General features: G+C 28.9%; 1 protein-coding gene across 1 annotated transcript; it reads left to right on the top strand.

Moving 5' to 3' along the window:
• The first annotated feature begins 1200 nt into the window (after positions 1–1200).
• On the top strand, positions 1201–1896 carry LOC123264240 (DNL-type zinc finger protein-like). The gene has a single exon (XM_044727430.1). The coding sequence runs from the start codon at positions 1224–1226 to the stop codon at positions 1728–1730; it is 507 nt and encodes a 168-aa protein (XP_044583365.1). The 5' UTR covers positions 1201–1223; the 3' UTR covers positions 1731–1896.
• Positions 1897–19377: the final 17481 nt, after the last annotated feature.

Below are 19377 nucleotides of genomic sequence, written 5' to 3' on the forward strand. Positions count from 1 at the left end.
TTTTCAGACATTGTAATTATATTTCCGAATAAATGTATGTAAATAAATAAATAAACGCATGTGTCAAAACAGAGGTTAATCTACAGTTAGTCCAAAACACTACAGTATAACCACTATAAAATATCTTAACGCTCACGCAGTGTTGCCAGACTTTTCAAACGATCAGTTTCTCGTTTGTGATTGGCTAAAATAAGTACATAAACAGCAAAAAGTTTTAGGCTTGTCAATAATGACTCTAAAGTATATGTACCATACACTCTAGCACAAACTTTTGACGACGGAAGTCGCGAGGGTACTACCTTAAGCTATATGAAAAATTATAAATTATTTATACTAAAGTTAATTTATTTTTGTTGAAGATGATGGATTTGGATGAGGTAAATATTTTAAAATCATCGATGAAGTTATAAGTAATAAATAAAAAGAGACAAATTATTTTAATCCGTGAAGATTTATTTAATTTGATTAACCTCACTTTTATAGTAAAAAACTTGTAATTTATGAAATAAATAAAAAAGAAATTTTTTATGAAAATTAATTTTATACTAGAAAATTAATTTTGTCCTAGAAAATTAATTTTATACTTTAAAATTAATTTTATATTTTAAAATTAATTTTGTTTATTTTTTTAGATGAAATTATGAGGTCGCTACTCGTCGTCGCAGCGATTTGTCACTGGATTTTTTCAAGCCGCGGGAAATCTAAAATACTGTCACGTGACTGATTTTGTCGCTGAAAACGAGCGACTAGCGACTGCATGAGGCTGCACCTTTACGGTGATAAGCGCACAGGCTACCGCAACGCCACCCTTATTAGGCGCGTTTTTTAGTTACACTTTCATACACAAAGACGGTTCTCCGTAATCAGATGGTTAGTCGAACTGTCTTGAATTTAAGGTTACAAAAAAATATAAAAAAAAAAATTAAGGTTGTAAATAAAAGATATCAACTTCTGTGTAATTGTTGTATTAATATATATTATCTAATAGAATAGTAGAAAGTATAAAGTTCTTAATCTAAGTATAAAAAAATTAATTTAGCATATATTTAATAATTTTAAGAATTTTTTAAAAATAATTTTTTGGAACAAATTTTTTTGTAAAATAAAATTAAAAAATTGTAAAGTGACTGTTAACTTTAATGTTATTCTAAATATGTGTAAAAAAATCAATAAAACTAATTTTATTTATTTTTATTCCAGAAAGCGATAACTATTGCATCATAATGTCGAGATTAAGAACATTATTTCAAATACCAAATCAACTAATTTTAAGGACAGTATGTACATCTCGAAGTTTACTAAAAAAATTTCCTAACGTCGAGAATCATCTTTCTTCAGATATAATAAATCAATTTCGGCAGTTTAGTACAAATACGTCAGAGCCAAAACTTCAAGATGAAAGTAAAGAATCAACGCAGCCACTTGCCAAAATTCAAGCAAGACTTATGATCCAGTTTACGTGTAAAAAATGTGATACGCGAAGCTCTAAGACAATGTCAAAGCTAGCTTATGAAAAAGGTGTAGTAATTATTCGGTGTGATGGTTGCAAAAACAATCATCTGATTGCTGACAACTTAGGCTGGTTTAATGGAGATAGACAAAAATTAAATATTGAAAAACTAATGCTGATAAATGGTGAAAAAGTAAAAAGATTGAACGCGTATGGACATGAGATTCTTGAAGTTGTTGAAAAAGAAGTGTTAGAAATTAAAAATGTTGATAAGAAGTAACGAAGTTTTAACGAATCTGAAAACTTGGTTCTAAAAAATGACTGAAGAGTATAAATGAATTGTTCTCTGTTGATTTTTAAAATTAACTATTTTTTAATTATATTTGTAAGTAATTTAGCTGTATTTATTATTGCAATAAAATTAAGTACTAAATGTAATTATGTAATTGCAACGAGCTTTTATTCTCTAAGTTTCATTTTTCTTAGTAACTCACAAATTAAATTTTTCCGCAGGTACGAATTTTCAAAGGCGAAAAACTGATAATTTTGTTATAGAAAATTTTATTTTTTTTTTTACATTGAGAGAAAAAATTTCTCTTGAAAAAAATGGTTATTGTTGTGACAAAAAATTAATTTGTTGAAAATTTTAAACAATTTTATTTCTTAGCTGAAGAAATAAAAATTTTTCTCATAATAACATTTTTGTTGAAAAAAAGGTTTTTTGGTTTGGAAAAATACAATGTTTGATGAAAATTCGCAAGTTATCTATCCGAAAAGGATAATATTAAATTATTAAAATAATAATCAGCAAAAAAACCATTCGAAGAATCATCGTTAAAGTAGTAGGTTGTAAAAATATAATTCCTTGGATGGCCATGAAAGTGGCAGATCATACGAAAGGTAATAGACCCCCTGGAAATTTTTTGTTTTAAGGTGAACGAGTTATATATTTATCGAGAAATAATTTAATAATGCTTGTTGATAACTTTCACGTGAGCTTTCAAAAGCGTTACCTTAATTTGAAAGACTGTCCTTATTTAAAAATTATAAAATCAACAAGGGATGTAACATATTTTTATTTCATTTAAAACATTTTTGAATTGATCAATCGATTTAATGATTTTATTTAAAATCAAAAAATGATTAAGGTAGTTGGGTCTTGTAAGGCATATTTCAAGAAAATTATGGAATTTTTTTTTTTTAAGTTAGCATGAAATCTTCCGTACCACTTGAGTGATGCAAATAGATTTCATTCTCACTTTACCATCTCTCTATACCTCTACGTGTAAAAGGTGCAATTCCGAAAATCAATTACTCAAAAACGGTGTGGTGAATTGATTCGAAATTTTGGTGGTGAATTATTAATACATTTATCTTTCGATAAAATAAAATTTCATAATTTTCTTGAAATATGCCTTGCAGGACCCAACTATTTTAAATATTGAGATTTGTTCAAAAATTTATTACTCATTACAGTCATAACGATTAAATTTTTTGAAGAATTTCGTGAGATTTATTTTCGTTAAAAAATTGCCCAATATATTGAAAAAAAAAAAATACCTAGTCCCATAATAAATGTTTTTTAAACATTTGCTCAAACAATTGTTAATTTAATTAACAGTAGTAAGAAATTTTTTACCTCATTGACAGACTTCAAAATTAGAATAGGAAACGTCAGTTTCATAAGTTATGTTCGCTTACTATTTTTAATTATTTAATTGATCAACCTCGAATAATTTTTACTTAAGTTCAATTTCAATGTTAATCGATTAAAGTGATACTTTTTGTCAGTTTATTAATCGATTAATGATATTAAGAAAAGATTATTTTAAAAATAAGTTTTAATTGTTTAATATAGGGATTAATTATATAGTAATTTATTTAAGATTTAAGAATTAATAGATGTACAAAATTATCTTAATAAAATTAGAATGATGTTCAATGATACATAACAAATTAAAAGTGTTCTAGTTAAATATTATCTGAATAGAAAATTTTTTACCATAGTTGCTCAAATATTTGTCTTAATTATATTATTGGCATAATTATTTAATGAAATTTTCACTGATAGGCGCATAATTGCTTTAGACTGCAATAATACATCGAATTTCACTTTTTCTCGAAGTAGTCGTAATTAAAGCCAAACATTATCATTATCAGTAATTGTTAATTTTTGAAAGATTCAAGATAAATAATATCAATTAAAAGGGATAGCCATTGTGAAATTAAAAAAAAAAAAATTTTTTTTATTTTTTATTAAATCAAAGTTTATACATTTAAAAATATGTATCTAGAGTTTTATATGAAAATTCCAAATATTTTTCGAGTTATAGTCATTTTTGTAACAGCGTGTCAAATTACCATTGCCCGCGCGGCACTCCGACGAAAACGCGTTTTTCTCGAAACTACTTTTTTTAAACTGGTGGGAATTATAATTTGCATAAATATGAACCGATTTGCAACTTTTTTTCCCCGTATTCTTCTACTCAGTAGCTATCGTTGCACGTAGGGGATTTTGAAAATTTTGAAATTTTTTTTTAAATCCAAATTTTCAAAATCCCCTGTGCAACGATAAGGGGGCGTCCATTAATTACGTGAGGTGTTCTAGGGGGGGAGTGGATCATGCTATATCTTACCAAATCTCACTTAGGGGGAAGGGGGGGATCTTAACAAATATCACGTTATTTTTTCTCTAGCAGAAAACAGTGTAAAATTGCGTGAAAAAGAGATTTATTTTCGTTACAAAATTGCCCAATATATTGAAAAAAAAAAAATTAGGAAAACGGTTGACCCTGAAGGCCATCCCTGCAACTTCCCGCTAATTCCATACTTAAGCGCTTAAAATTGCACCAATGACGTTTTTGAGCTCTTCGAGCTCAAAAATACAATTTATGGGTTATTTTGAGCTCTCCGAGCTCAAAGAGATTGCTGTCTTATGCTTTAAAGCTCTTCGAGCTCAAAAGTCTGATAGAGATTTGATGACACTAAGTATTTCTATAATATAGGATGACAAAAAGTATTTCTATAATAAAATATGGCCAAATTTGACACAATAGTGTTTGTCGTATTCGTCTGAACCCTGCAGAGCAGCAAAGTAGCGCTCGATTGTTTAATTTGATTATTGATCGATAGGATTCACTAATTTTTTAGGTATAGATTTCTTTAGAAATCTATCGGTGGTAGCCGGTCTCATGTCGTAATTTTAATACAATTTTGTCATAATATGTTTAATTATCTTCAATTTAAACTATTGTTCGTCGACTTTTAATACTTTTTTCAATTTATTTCGTAGTTGAGAAAATTCAAAAAAAATCAATAATAAATTAAATTTTAGCTTTTATCATCAAATGACTTTTATATGTAAAAAATCCTATTTTTTAGGTAGATGTCTTTAAATATCTATTTGCTGTAGTCAGTCTCATATCGTTATTTGCAAAAATATAAAAAAAAATAAATTTTAGGACATTACGGCCTTTTAATAACGTGTTTTTTTCAATATTCAAACAAGAAATCTACCTATCCATGTCGGGTGTAGCCGAATAGCACTTTTTTTCTCAATAATCCAACCCGTTTACAGCCAAAACATAAATTTTGAATAATCTCGCGTGAGATTAGGGGAGGGGGGAGGGAGTTGAGGAAAATCTTACGAAATCTTATCAAGGGGGGAGGGGGGGTTAAAAAATTCTCAAAAATGCCTCACGTAATTTATGGACGCCCCCTAACTACATGCATGCAGATTACAACGCTGTTTCATTTTTAACTTCCTGCTAGGAAAATCGAAGATTTTCAAAAATCAGGAAGTTATTGTTTTCACCCCGTTTTACGAAAATCGAGTTTTCATCGAATCTCGACATTTCGACGTCCTAGGAAGCTTCCCTGACTACTCCCGCGATGGTGTGTGTGTGTGTGTGTGTGTGTGGATGTATGTAAACCTCTCATTTGAACGGCTTGACCGATTTGATCGCGGTTGGTGCCATTCGAAAGAGCTTGACCAAACTTAGACTTTGAATATACTTTGGAACGATTCGGACCGGTAGATTTTGAGAAATCGCAAAAAAACTACAAAAAAATTTTTTTTTTAAATGGTGTTTTTTTGGAATAACTTTTAAACGGCTTTACCGATCAATTAAAAAAATTACTCAGCTTTTAACATCGAAAAACCACGTCGATCGCCACCAGTCCGGTCAAAATCGGTTGATTCGTTCGTGAGTTATCGTTGACGAAAGAAAACCGAAAAAAATGTTTTTCCGTTTTATCAATTAAAACTTGAAGATTCTTCATGAAGCTCAAGAAACTGCGTCGAATGCCACCAACCGCGTGAAAATCGGTTCATTCATTCAAAAGTTATTGCGATTTGAAAATTCAAAAAATAGTGTTTTATCAAACTGCCATCAAACTTTTGAGCTCGAAGAGCTCAAAAACGTCATAAGTGCAATTTCAAGCGTTTAGGTATCGAACTGGCGGGAAAATTGTTGAGAAAAATATGTTGACAAAAATATTAAATATAAAAAAAAGGGAAAGTTAAAACTTAAATTAGGTACTTGAGTCTAGCGACCCGCATGTATGTATCTAAAAACTCATAGTTGAGAATGAAATGTTTAAAGTTTTACATTTACTAAATAATTTTCGAAATTTAGTAGAAGTTACAAAAAGGAAATAGTTGATTAATTATAAAATTATTTAAGAATTGAACATTTATAATCCCCAACTTCGTTTATAGTGATATAATAATGTATTTATTTACTATTTATTATTAATTGTCATAAAATTGTATGGGGTCAGTTGAACCAGCAGTCCCGGGGACGATTGAAAGGCGGAGAAGCATCAGACATGCGCGCGCATCATGACTCAACGTAAAAAATACTCAGGAAAATAATCTAACAATTTAATGAACTGAATTTATAATAAATATTTTTTTTGAATAAATTGTTAATTTATATAATTTGATATTTGTGCATTAAAAATGTGCAATAATAATATTTACAAGTAACAATTAATATATTATTTATTGAAAGTTCGGGTTTGAGTTTTAAATACAATTGCCCCCCCCCCCCTCCCAAGAAAAAGGGTCAATTGACCCATTCGACGCGTTTGCATAAATTAATAATTTTTAAGAATCCCAGTTGTTTATTGACTAATTTATGTACTGATAATGATAATAGACATAATAAACTACCATTCCAAGGAAAAAAAAATTATTATTTAGTTTTAATTCAAATAATAAAAAATTGTTAAACTTTTTTGGCTCAATTGACCCCCTTCTTCCCTACTTATAAAGTTTGTTTTGAAAATATTTTTTGTATTTTCTACAAGGTAATAATATAATGAGTACAGAAAAAGATAATAATAAATATTCGAAAAAAAGTTCAAAAACTGATTGATTTGACGCGGAATGCCTCATTTATCTGGCAATTTAATGGTTTGCATCTGTAATTGTCGGAAGAGTTTAATGCAACGAACTAGCACGTGCCAGCCACACGCCTTAGCACACGTCTGGTGCTTTTGAATACACCTGGGACAGTTGGCAAGCGGGATATAGAGTAATATCCTCTTTTTTTTTTTCTTTCTATTCGGAACTTTCCGAAGACTAATTTTTTCATTTCTATCGAAGCATACACACATACAGATATATACTTCCACCTTAAATTAAAAATATTATTTAAAATAGCTTCCTAAAATAATATCCTAATTATTTGAAAATTTTCAATTTTTTTCGTATGATTAGGGGGGAGAAAGAAATTTTTATACCCTGGATACTGCAAAGTTTTTTTTTTCTCCCTCTGGGCGTAAAGCGTCAACTTTAGCCCCGCTGCGCGGAACGAAGTTGCCACTTTCCGCCTTCGTCGGGGGAAAAAATAGTATACACTCCTCGGGAAGTAAATAAGAAAGCCTCAGATCACATGTTTGTTGATCTCGGCTTCGCCTCGGCCAACAATTACCTGTGATCTGAGACATTTCTTACTTTATTTCCCTAAAGGTGTAATATACTATTTATTAGTTGCGGATACCTGACGTAGATCGTCGGTTAATCAAATATGCGACCAGCTACCTCACGTTCAAATCGCATGACCATAAATAAATCGCAAGGCCAGTCGTTGAAAATTTGCGAAATTAACTTTGAGTTTCCTTGTTTCGTGCATGGGCAATTATACATCGCATTTTCGCGAGTCGGAAAACCATCATTTTTATATATTTACGTACCGCAAAAAAAAAAGACAAAAAATAAGGTACATCAGAAAGCTTTGAATTGATTAAGTATATGACTGTCTTGCATTCAATGTAAATAAAAATTTTGTATTAAGTTTTGACTATACTTTTTACAAATACATGTAGATGATATGAAGTTCACTGAGTCGTCCAGATTTATTAATAAAAATAATTTCTACGCGGGTTTATCCGTCGATTATTTTTAAAATTTGTAGAAGTGTTTTTTTCATATATAAGAAAAAAAATTTCTGAAAATTTGGGCTTCACTATTAAGTCGTTTCGGAGTGATAATTTTTTTAATTTCGTCAATTTTCCATTTTTATATTTTTTCAGTACTTATTTAAACAGAAGCAACTTTAATAAAAGTTAGAAAAACGGTTGACCCTAAAGGCCATCCCTGCAACTTCCCGCTAATTTCATACTTAAGCGCTCAAAATTGCACTTACTACGTTTTTGAGCTCTTCGAGCTCAAAAATATAGTTTTCGTGTCATTTTGAACTCTCCGAGCTCAAAAATCTGGTAAAAGTTTAATAAAGCACTACTTCTTAAATTTTCAAACCGCAATAACTTTTGAATGAATAAACCGATTTTCACGCGGTTGGTGGCATTCGACGCAGTTTTTCAGGCCTCATAAATCTTTAAGTTTAAATCGATCAAAGTAGGAATTTCGATGTAATTCCAAAGAAACATTTTTTTTAGTTTTTTTTCGACAACGATATTTGAAAAAATTTTTAACTTCCCGCTACGAAAATCGAAGATTTTCAAAAATCGGGAAGTTATTGTTTTCACCCCGTTTTGCAAAAACCGAGTTTTCATCAGATATCGACGTTTGAAGGTCACAGGAAGCTTCCCTGACTATCCCCGCGAGGTTGTCACGGTGTGTGTGTGTGTGTGTGTGTGTGTGTGTGTGTGTGTGTGTGTGTGTGTGTGCGTGAGTGTATGTGTGTGTGTGTGTGAAAGTATGTGAACCGCTTATAACCTTTGAACGGCTTGACCGATTTCATCGCGGTTGGTGCCATTCGAAAGGGCTTGACCAAACTTAGATTTTGAAAACTATTTGGACAAATTCAGATCAATAGATTTTGAGAAATCTTCAAAAAACTGAAAAAAAAAATTTTTTCAAATGTGGTTTTTTTGGAATAACTTTTAAACGGCTTGATGGTTCAATTCCAAAAACTAATCAGCTCTTAATCTCAAAAAACTACGTCAATCGCCAACAGTCCGGTCAAAATCGGTTGATTCGTTCGAGAGATATCGTGAACGAAAGAAAACCGAAAAAAGTGTTTTTTCGGAATAACTCCGAAATTTCTAGCGCGATCAATTTAAATTGATCAATTCAATTTGAGATTCTTTGTGAGGAATGAAAAATTGCGTCGGATGCTGCCAACCGCGTGAAAATCGGTTTATTAATTCAAAAGTTATTGCGGTTTAAAAATTCAAAAAATAGTGTCATCAAATCCTTATCAGACTTTTGAGCTCGAAGAGCTCAAAAGCATAGAAAAGCAATCTATTTGAGCTTGGAGAGCTCAAAATAACCCATAAATTGTATTTTTGAGCTCGAAGAGCTCAAAAACGTCATTGGTGCAATTTTAAGCGCCTATACTTATAAGTATGGAATAAGCGGGAAGTTGCAGGGATGGCCTTCAGGGTCAACCGTTTTCCTAATTTTTTTTTGTAGTTTTTTTGAGATTTCTCAAAATCTACCAATTCGAATCGGTCCAAATTGTATTCAAAATCTAAGTTTGGTCAAGCCCTTTCGAATGGCACCAACCGCGATAAAATCGGTCGAGCCGTTCAAAAGTTATAAGAAGTTCACACACACACACACATATATACTTTTAGACATACAGACACTATCGCGGAAACATTCGGGGAAGCTTCCTAGGACCTCAAAACGTCAACATCCGTTGAAAACTCGATTTTCGAAAAACGGGGTGAAACCAATAACTTCCCAACTTTTGAAAATTTTCAATTTTCTTAGCGAGAAGTTAAAAATAAAAATAACACGGTATTCTAACAAACATCAGCTTATCAATGGAGCTTCCTTTTTTTCATAATAAGTAACCGAATATCTTTTTGTAAAAATGTAATTAAGTAATAAACATTGTTTTTCTGGCATTGCTACTTCAGATAAAATAAATGTTGACCTTTTTTTCCAGAACCCTGAAAATTTTTCACATAAAAATATATCTTTTTTACAATGTATATATTTTTCGTTCGCATACAAATAAATACAATCTGTCTGGACTATATTACCTACTCATTACGTTTTTTAACAAAGTAATATTTATTTTTATTTTTATACTTTTATGTTTACAATGGTTCATATAATTTTATTATCGTTTTTTATTTATAAAATGTATTATGGCTCACCTGACAAGTTATAAAAATAAAGTTGAACAATTTGTTAATGAGAGCGCTGATATTATTATCCAACATACTATATATTAATGTAACAATAGATTGAAACGAAATGCTCTACTTTAAACTAGTCCATAAATCAATCAAGTTGATTATTTGTTTTTTAATTCATGACATATTAAAACATTTACCTATATAAATAATGACCTTTGTATCAGTATGAGAAAAGTAAATATTAGCGACGGGATAAAAACGGATGTGGGCGGCTCTCGATATTTTGATGGTTAGGTCTTAAGAAATGGGCTGAACTGAGTTACCCTTGTGATTAAACTACTATCGACTTTCATCTTTGGATTTTCGATAGGGCTTTACGGTTTATGTTATTTTTTAACGTCTCTTTTCCTTAATTTTATTACAAACTTATATCCATAAGGAGCATCTTTAAATTAACGGGTGGAATCACCAAGGCAGTCAAAACATTATTTTTGTTTTTTGTGAAATCAAAGATAGACTTTTCTTCTCGTAATATATTACCGGAAATTAATACATTATAATTTTATAAACCATTTTAGCTACCTTTAGATGATTTTATTCCTTCTTTGTTCTTCTGAGAAAATAATAATAGTTTTTTCTTCAGAAACATGTGTTAGTAGTGGAATTATTATAGATTTCAATTCTTCTGTTGAAGGAATCTACGGCTAAGACGTAATATATGTGTTTTCTGAAATTTTATTTTTCTAATTGCTTTCTAAAAAAAAATTTTAAAAGAATTATTATAAAGCTTCCGTAATGGCTAGTCACATGATATTTTTTGGAAACTTGATTTTATTTGATTTCAAAATTTATTTAAGACGGAATTAGAAAATTAAAATTTCTGAAAAGACATTTATTACAGCCTACTCTTGAGGGGTTACATGGGTTTGGGAACTTCAAGAAATCGGTTCTTTTTTACACGCTTTATATTAGCTTCACTTGTATGTCAGTTTGTCAGTATGTCAGTAACTCTCCGTGGGTAATTTGCGCACCTGCGGCCTTCCTTGGTTCTGGTAGCCGTTTCTCAGGCTCGCTCTCCGAAATCGAACTCTGATTCCCCGTATTTATAATATTTATAAATAATTATTTTTTATTAGCTTCACTTGTATGTCAGTATGTCAGTATGTCAGTATGTAACTCTCCGTGGGTAATTTGCGCGCCTGAATATTTTTGATAATCAACAAATAATAGTTTAAAAACTAAAAATCACGCTTTTATAAATAAACCAAACTAAAAGTAAAAATAAATAATAGTTTAAAAACTAAAAACACGCTTTTTATAGAAAACCAAACTAAAATAGAAAATAAATTTAAATTAAGAATAGGGTTAAAATGTTCAATAAATATAAATTAATAATAGTGTAAATAAAAAAAATGTATTTTATTTTAAAAAAAGCGTGGGGTGCTTTTTAAGATATTATCAAAATGATAATCACTCTACTCATATCTGTCAATAAAATATTTATAACTATTGACACCATGCACCCCACGCTTTTTTTTAAAATAAAATACATTTTTTTTATTTACACTATTATTAATTTATATTTATTGAAATTTTTAACACTATTCTTAATTTAAATTTATTTTCTATTTTTTAGTTTGGTTTTCTATAAAAAGCATGTTTTTAGTTTTTTTAAACTATTATTTTATCTTATTAAATTCTACAGCATGTCTAAAATATGGTCCTAAATTTTCAAGTCAATCGGAGTAAGAGTTTGATCCGAACAAAAACAGTTTCACTGTAAAAAAAAATTGCGCCAAGTCCACGTTCATAAGACTATTAAGAAAAAAAAATTTCTTATTTCTTTACAAAAAGATATAAAATAAAAAAATAAAAAAATCCAAGTAACCGAAATGTTTGTATTTGATTTTCGGAAATTAAAAAAAATTTTATTGTAAATTTGAAAATTAAAAAAAAAATTTTGGAACGTATTTAGTGTGCGTGGTTGCAAAATATTTTACTTTTAATGAAATTCGTAAAATCTATTTACTAGGACTTTAAAAAAATTGAAATACACAATGACGCACACCAAGTACGTTCCAAAATTTTTTTTTTAATTTTCAAATTTACAATAAAATTTTTTTTAATTTCCGAAAATCAAATACAATCATTTCGGTGACTTGGATTTTTTTATTTTTTAATTTTATATCTTTTTATAAAGAAATAGGAAATTTTTTTTTCTTAATAGTCTTATGAGCGTGGACTTGGCGCGATTTTTTTTTACAGTGAAACTGTTTTTGTTCGGATTTTAGTATTTTTTGTAATTATAATAAAAATTTACAATTGGTACCAACTTAAATCTCGCGTTGGCTGCATTTTTTATAGCAAACTATCCTCTTGAAGCTACAGTTTATGTAAAAACAATTCCAGCGCACCCTGGCGGATGTAGATGCAAGCTGTGAAATGTATTTTTTTAACTGTAGTTTCCCATCTATTGGAAGATTACCATGCATTCTCGAATTATTTAGTCTGTGGCATGTCACTTTTTACATAGAAAAAAAGTCAGGATCGAAATTTTTGAGCTTGCTATAGTTTGTGCTGATAAAATTTAATAATTTCAAGTAGATCAATTATTATAATTGAATATAATTAATTAATATCAGTAAAATAAAGCATGAATTACTGTTGTAATATAAAATTTAGGAACAAGAAGTACCGTAGAATTAAATAAAATTTTGCAACCTCAAAATACCGTTCTGCTTACAGTAAACATAGTCGGTAGTCTGGCGCTCCGCTAACAACGGATTTGAACGGAACTTGGCGCCAGATTTTACCGAATCTGTGGATAAAATTTAGGAACAAGAAGTACCGTAGAATTAAATAAAATTTTGCAACCTCAAAATACCGTTCTGCTTACAGTAAACATAGTCGGTAGTCTGGCGCTCCGCTTACAACGGATTTGAACGGAACTTAGCGCCAGATTCTACCGAATCTGTGGATTAAGAGATAGAGCTTTGGGAATTTGATTCTTAAGGTAGTTGTCGTGGTTGAGGCATACCGTCATAAAATTCTAAATTTTTGTATTACTTATTGAGGACATGATGATACAATTACCCTTAAAATTTGAAGTTGATTGACCCCCTATAACCCGAGATGAATTCAATTAAAATTTGGATATTTAAAATTGATCGCATACGCTCTCTACAGTTCTGCACCATTAGTTTCTTAGTTATAAAAAAAAACTAACTGTCAGTAATTTAAAAAAAACTAACAGTCTTTTAATGTATTTGTTGTAAGTTTCAAAAAAAATTTTTTTGACTGTCTAATTATTTATAAATAACGGATTAAAGTTCCAAAATTTATGAAAAAGTATATATCTACGGAGTCGGACAGAAACAATTGTATGGGTTGCGTCTCCATGGGTACAGTCTTGCGTAAAAATTATAGATATTACTTGGCTATAAGCTCATATACTTTTGCGGTGCGTATAATCTCTAATTTTTTGACAATATTGTACCATATAACAACTACCTTAAGGCCTGTTTGTCTGAGCGCTCAAAACTTTAAACACGTATTTTTCGAAACGCTATTTTCAACGTCAGTTGTCAATATTTCTCGAAAACTACTGAATCGATCTTGATGAAATTTGGCACGCGTCTTCAAGATACTATTGACAAGAAATCGAACGAAAGATTTTTTTTTTTAATCGCCACTAATTTTAAAAAATCAGAATATGGTGCAAATTTTAGCAAAATTTGAATTTTATTTTTTGAAAACTGCCAAAAATCCAAATTTTAATTTTCTGTTTCTTCTTTCGTTCAAATTCTAATTTTTGGTATTAAATAAGAAACCCAATTTGATTTTTTGATTTCACATTACCTGTCATGAGTTAGCTGTCAACGCGAAACTACTTTTTTCAAGAAGGGTCTCCGGAAAAGACGTTATAAAATTACTTAATTAAATATTATATAAAGATATCAAAGTACTTATTCTTTGATTAATAAGCGGAGCTTGTAGAGTTATAAAGAAATAAAAACTATTCTAGTTATTAGTTATTTTAAACATTGCGCTTTGACTGTCGATCGTAATTTTTATCATTTCTATAAGCTTAATTCTATTACGATTATTTTTTACTCTTCAAGTTTAGTTATAAGACTACATTTGCTACCATGATGTTTTCTTTTACGTAATCAGTTCAAACCGCATTGTTTTAATCTATCGATCGCGGATATACTTAGATGTAAAATTATGATAAATCTAAACAAAATTTAAAAGTTGACATAAGGTTCATATAAAGCAGGAAGCCGTATAATACAGAGGCGTGAGTGATAAAACTCCTGTTGATCTTCAGACACCTGCTAGGATCTTACAGATGTTAAACACGAAATTATGTGACTCATAGTTCATAGCACGGAAATAATTTAGCAAATTATTACACAACCAAATTAATCATTTAACTTTACTTTTCGTTTATATATTTATGCACGATTTCTAGTATATATTTGCAAAGAAAAAAAATTTTAATTGCAATTTGTAAGTTTCAAAAATAATTTTTGAAAACGTTTGATTAAATTTAGTGTTTCAAAAATTATTTTATAATTAGTTTAGAATTATTTGTTTTTTAATCGGGCCATTCATAAAATATTATACGCTTTCATTTTTTTTTGACTTCTTTCTTAAAATTATATCTTATTGCTGAAATTGATGATTAATAATTTGGAGCAAATTGAAAATAACTAAAAATTAAAATTACAATTATTGATTAATTTAGTGGTAGAAAAAATACAGGCGAAATAACAAAACTAAAAATATTAAAAGTGACATCTTATAAGATATAATTATGTATTAGATTGTGATATTCATTTAACTGACTTCTTCTTTATTAATTTATTTCTTTTTGATAAACATTTCAAATTATTAGCTAACAAGATAAAAAATATTTGAATTTTTATGAGTGATAAATTTATTAATTAAATAATTTTTTTTAACAATAGCAAATTATTGCAAGTCTTACAGAAAATTATGTACTATCAGTCTGGATGGTTCCTAAAAAAAACTGTTCAATTTATAAATTCGAACACTTGTCTAGTTTAAAAAAAAAAAAAAGAAACTAACAAGCTAAGAAAATAATAAAAATAAAATTGATGAACGTGAGAACATCACGTTTTCTTAGACTCCCCTCCCCTTCTTCTGGTCACGCTTCTTCGCTAGGCAATATTCCTCTCTTCCTTTTATTTGCGAACGTTTTTTATGTATGACTATCTGATATACTTTAAGATTTTTTAAAAATTTAATATTATGAAGTCAGAAGACTTTAAATTAAAAAATTTTTGATTACACTGAAAGAAAAAATTTCTTTTCAAAAAATGAGTAATTTTGTAATAAGAAATTAATTTGTTGAAAATTTTAAACAATTTTATTTCTTAGCTAAAGAAATACAAATTTTTCTCACAGGAACTTTTTTATTGAAAAAAAGTTTTTTTGATTTGGAAAAAAACAATTTTAGATAGACAACGTGCGAATTTTCATTCAAAATTTTTTTTTACAAATTCTAGGAAAACTTTTTTTTAACAAAATAGTCACGATAAGAATAATTTTGATTTCTTCAGCTAAGAAATATAATTGCTTAAAATTTTCAACAAATTTATTTCTTATGACAACATTGTTAATTTTTTTGAAAAGAAATTTTTTCTCTCAGAGAACTGAATATTTTGATGATTTTGATTATAATATCTTTCGATAGAAAATAAACCTTTTTTCTGATTTTATTTAATTATTTTTAAATAACGAAGTTAAATTTATAGAAGTTGAAAGATTGTCATTAAAATTTAAAATAGTCAACAAATTTTCGTTCATTATATATCTTAGAAAATGTAATATAACTGAACCATTTATGTGAAATAAATAAAAGTCAGCCGAAGATCTATTAAAATGTTGACGTCGATGGTTTGCAATTTACAGCCTGGAATTCATGGCTAAAATTTATCTTTGTCGGCGCTTCTATACCGTTCATACTCTACTCAAACCAGAACAAAAATTGGTGTTAAGATGAAGCAATAACAAAAATTTTTTAATTTGGTTTTTGTAGTAAGTAACTGGAAAAGAATGAGTCATCGTAATCATCATCACGTTATATTTTTTAGAAAATGAGAGTGTATTTACTAACAAGTCAACAATGTGTCACAATTCTCGGAGCGAACTTTTGCTACCAATTGCACTTCAAGGTGGTCGAAAAAATAAACAGCGTTTCTTTAGTAACTGGAACTAGATTTCAATGAGATTGAGATTCTCGACGAACCACCGCAAATGATACCAATTGGTCGTTACGGTTGGTCAACAAAGGAAGCTAATCTTTGGATACTTGACCGTTTTTTTTTGGCAATATTAGAAGGCGGTCGGATCCTTGTTAAGATTTTAGTAGCTATTTTTTTATAATTTGTGAGAAAAAATATTATGTGATGTATTTTATAATTTATAATGAATATTCGTTAAAATATTCTTATCTGAATACTTAATCATCTTGATCGGGCAAGTATTCTTGAAATTATCAAATTTTCATATAAGCTTCATGAATATATCATGGATATATTCTAGCAATTTATTGAAGAATTTATTCTTTCAAATAATATTTGTTATTTTACAAACACTTAAGGCAAAAATTTTTATCGAAAAATTGACAATTTTTGACAAAGCTGCCATTTTTTAGAAATTGACATTTATTTATAAAATATGTAGTGAAAAAATTACTATCGTGATTAAAAAGATTTTAATTAAGTTTCTTACACGGTAAATTTTTTTTTTTAACACTAAACTAAACTCATAATAACGTTTACTATAGATGGATAATTGAAAATATATAATTTTGTGATAAAAAAAAATTATAAACTGTTCATACAGGTACCTACAAATTTTATTATTAATTTGAACAATATACATGTATAAGTATAATTTATTCGGTAATTTTTTAGATGTGGGGCTTCGCCGTTTTTCAGTCATAAAAAATCGAAAAATTCCAATTTTTTGTTATTATTCTATTTTTGATGCAGAACAATGTTCTGCTTATAAAAAAGAATGTAAAAATATTTAAAAATGATTGCATAATCCTAAATCGTGAAAATTTACAAATTTGTTAAAAACTAGAAAAAAATGGTTATCTAATACTTTCCATACTACTGTAGGAATGATTCACATAATATATCGTATTACTAATTCCAAAAGGGCCTATCTTAAAATATTCACCCTTTTGGCTTGGCAGAAACAAAAGGGCGTATAAAAACTTTTTTTTTTTTCAATATACGCCCTTTTGGCTCTAAAAAAAATTTTTTTAAAGCCTAAAGGGCGTATATGAAAAAATAGTCAAAGTAGCTTCTAGAGACCTTAAAACGTCTAAATCTAACGAAAAATTGATTTTTGGACGTGAGACTGAAAAGTCTAAAACATCCCAATTTCTTAAAATTTTCAACTTTTCGTATTTTGTGAAAATTCACTGAAAAAAATTAAAATAAAATTTTAAACTTCTCCTGACAAAAATTGACAATTTCAAAAAATTGACAATTTCAAAAAATTGACAATTTCAAAAAATTGGGCGATAATGGTATTTTTAGTTCAATTTCCAAAAATCATTTTTTTTTTATTAGATCTCGACGTTTGGAGATTCTTAGAGGCTACTTGGACTATTTTTTCACATATGCCCTTTTGGGTTTTGGCTTTAAGAATTTTTTTTTCTTAAAGCTAAAAGGGCATATGTCGAAAGAAATTTTGTTTTGCGATTTTCAACCAGATTTTTACTGTTAATACATTCCCTGGTTAATTGAAAAAAAAATTTTTTTATACGCCCTCTTGGCTCTGCAAAGCTAAAAGGGCCTATTTTTTGAGATACGCTCTTTTGGCATTAGTAACGGGATTTATAAATAAGGTTTCTTCCTATATATTTTAGGAGTCATTTCTACAAGTATATAGGAACCATTCGTATAATGTTCTAAATTCTTATTAATACTTGTTGTATATCAATCATACAATTAAACTCTCGGTTATATAGATATTATTGTTGTTAATATTTATTTCAATCTTCGTAAGTGTTTTGTCGGTTTCCCGACTTCATCAGTACTGTAAAAGGGCGAAATCAATATTAATTACAATATTGTATCAATTTATAATACTATAAATTAATTTAAATAGAAAAATAAATTAATTATTCGATTAATTTAACAGAGTTAAAACATTTGTATATATACCTCGATTAACTAAATATTATAATTATAACTATAAGAAAATATAATTATCAAGACGATTTACGCTAGTGTGACCTTGTGCAGCCATTTCATTACATCACAAAACAATACATTAATATTTAAAATAAACTAATACATGTAATATGAATTAACACAAGGTGACAAATTATGGTTTATTTTCGTTCAGCTGATATATCTATGCTGTAAGAATTCGTATAATATTATAGGAAGTAGTCTCATAATTATTGGAATTTCTTTTAATTCTTATAATTTCTCGGAAATTCTCCTATATAGTTGTGGGTGTTTTTCCTGTAATAGTATAAGGAAAAATTTTATTACATTATGGGAACAGTTTCCATTTTTTCTTTCCATGTGATATTATTTCCAAAGATATTATGCTCACCTTACAATACCCAAGTAACATGTGCTTGAGCCAGATTTTGGTGCCAGCGTCTTGAGCAAAACCCCCAGTTGCTAGTGTCTTTTTCTACATATGGGTCTTGCTCAAGTTTATTTAAAAAGACATGGTTCAAGATTTATATATAACTAGCTCAAGACATCTTGTGCAAGAATATGAGACAAGTCTAAAGCAAGGTGCATTGAAAAACTTTCTGACGCATTTTTTGTACCAGAAACTCACAACAAAGACTTATCCATGACTTGCTCAAGATTTGCTCAAGATCCGTAATTCTCAGAAATCCACTGATTCTATAGTAAGTATAGGAGGGGTAGAATGATGCGAACGGTCATTCGAAAATATTTCATCTTGAGCAAATCTTGAGCAACTCTTGCACAAGTATATTTAGCATGTTTCTGGTGTCAGTCTTTCTCAAGACTTGAGCTATAATCTGGCCCAAAGTTCTTGTACAAGGCTTGTCAATTGAATTTGCTACAAGTATCTGGAGCAAGACCCATAAGTAGAAAAAGACACTAACAATTATCGAAATTAAGACCAGATTTGCTCAAGCCTTGAAAAAGATTGCTATATGGGTACCTTCTTTTAGAGGACCTTTCGAAGATCTGCTACAGTAACTTTAAAAACTATTCTCTTGCAATTAAAAAGATTTAAATAAAGTTAAAACTTACTGAAATGTGTATAAATTTTCATGTTAATAATAATTTTACAATAATTGTATCCATCATCATAAAATTTTC

Source organism: Cotesia glomerata, linkage group LG4 (assembly GCF_020080835.1).
Source record: "Cotesia glomerata isolate CgM1 linkage group LG4, MPM_Cglom_v2.3, whole genome shotgun sequence".
Classification (NCBI taxonomy): Eukaryota; Metazoa; Arthropoda; class Insecta; order Hymenoptera; family Braconidae; genus Cotesia; species Cotesia glomerata.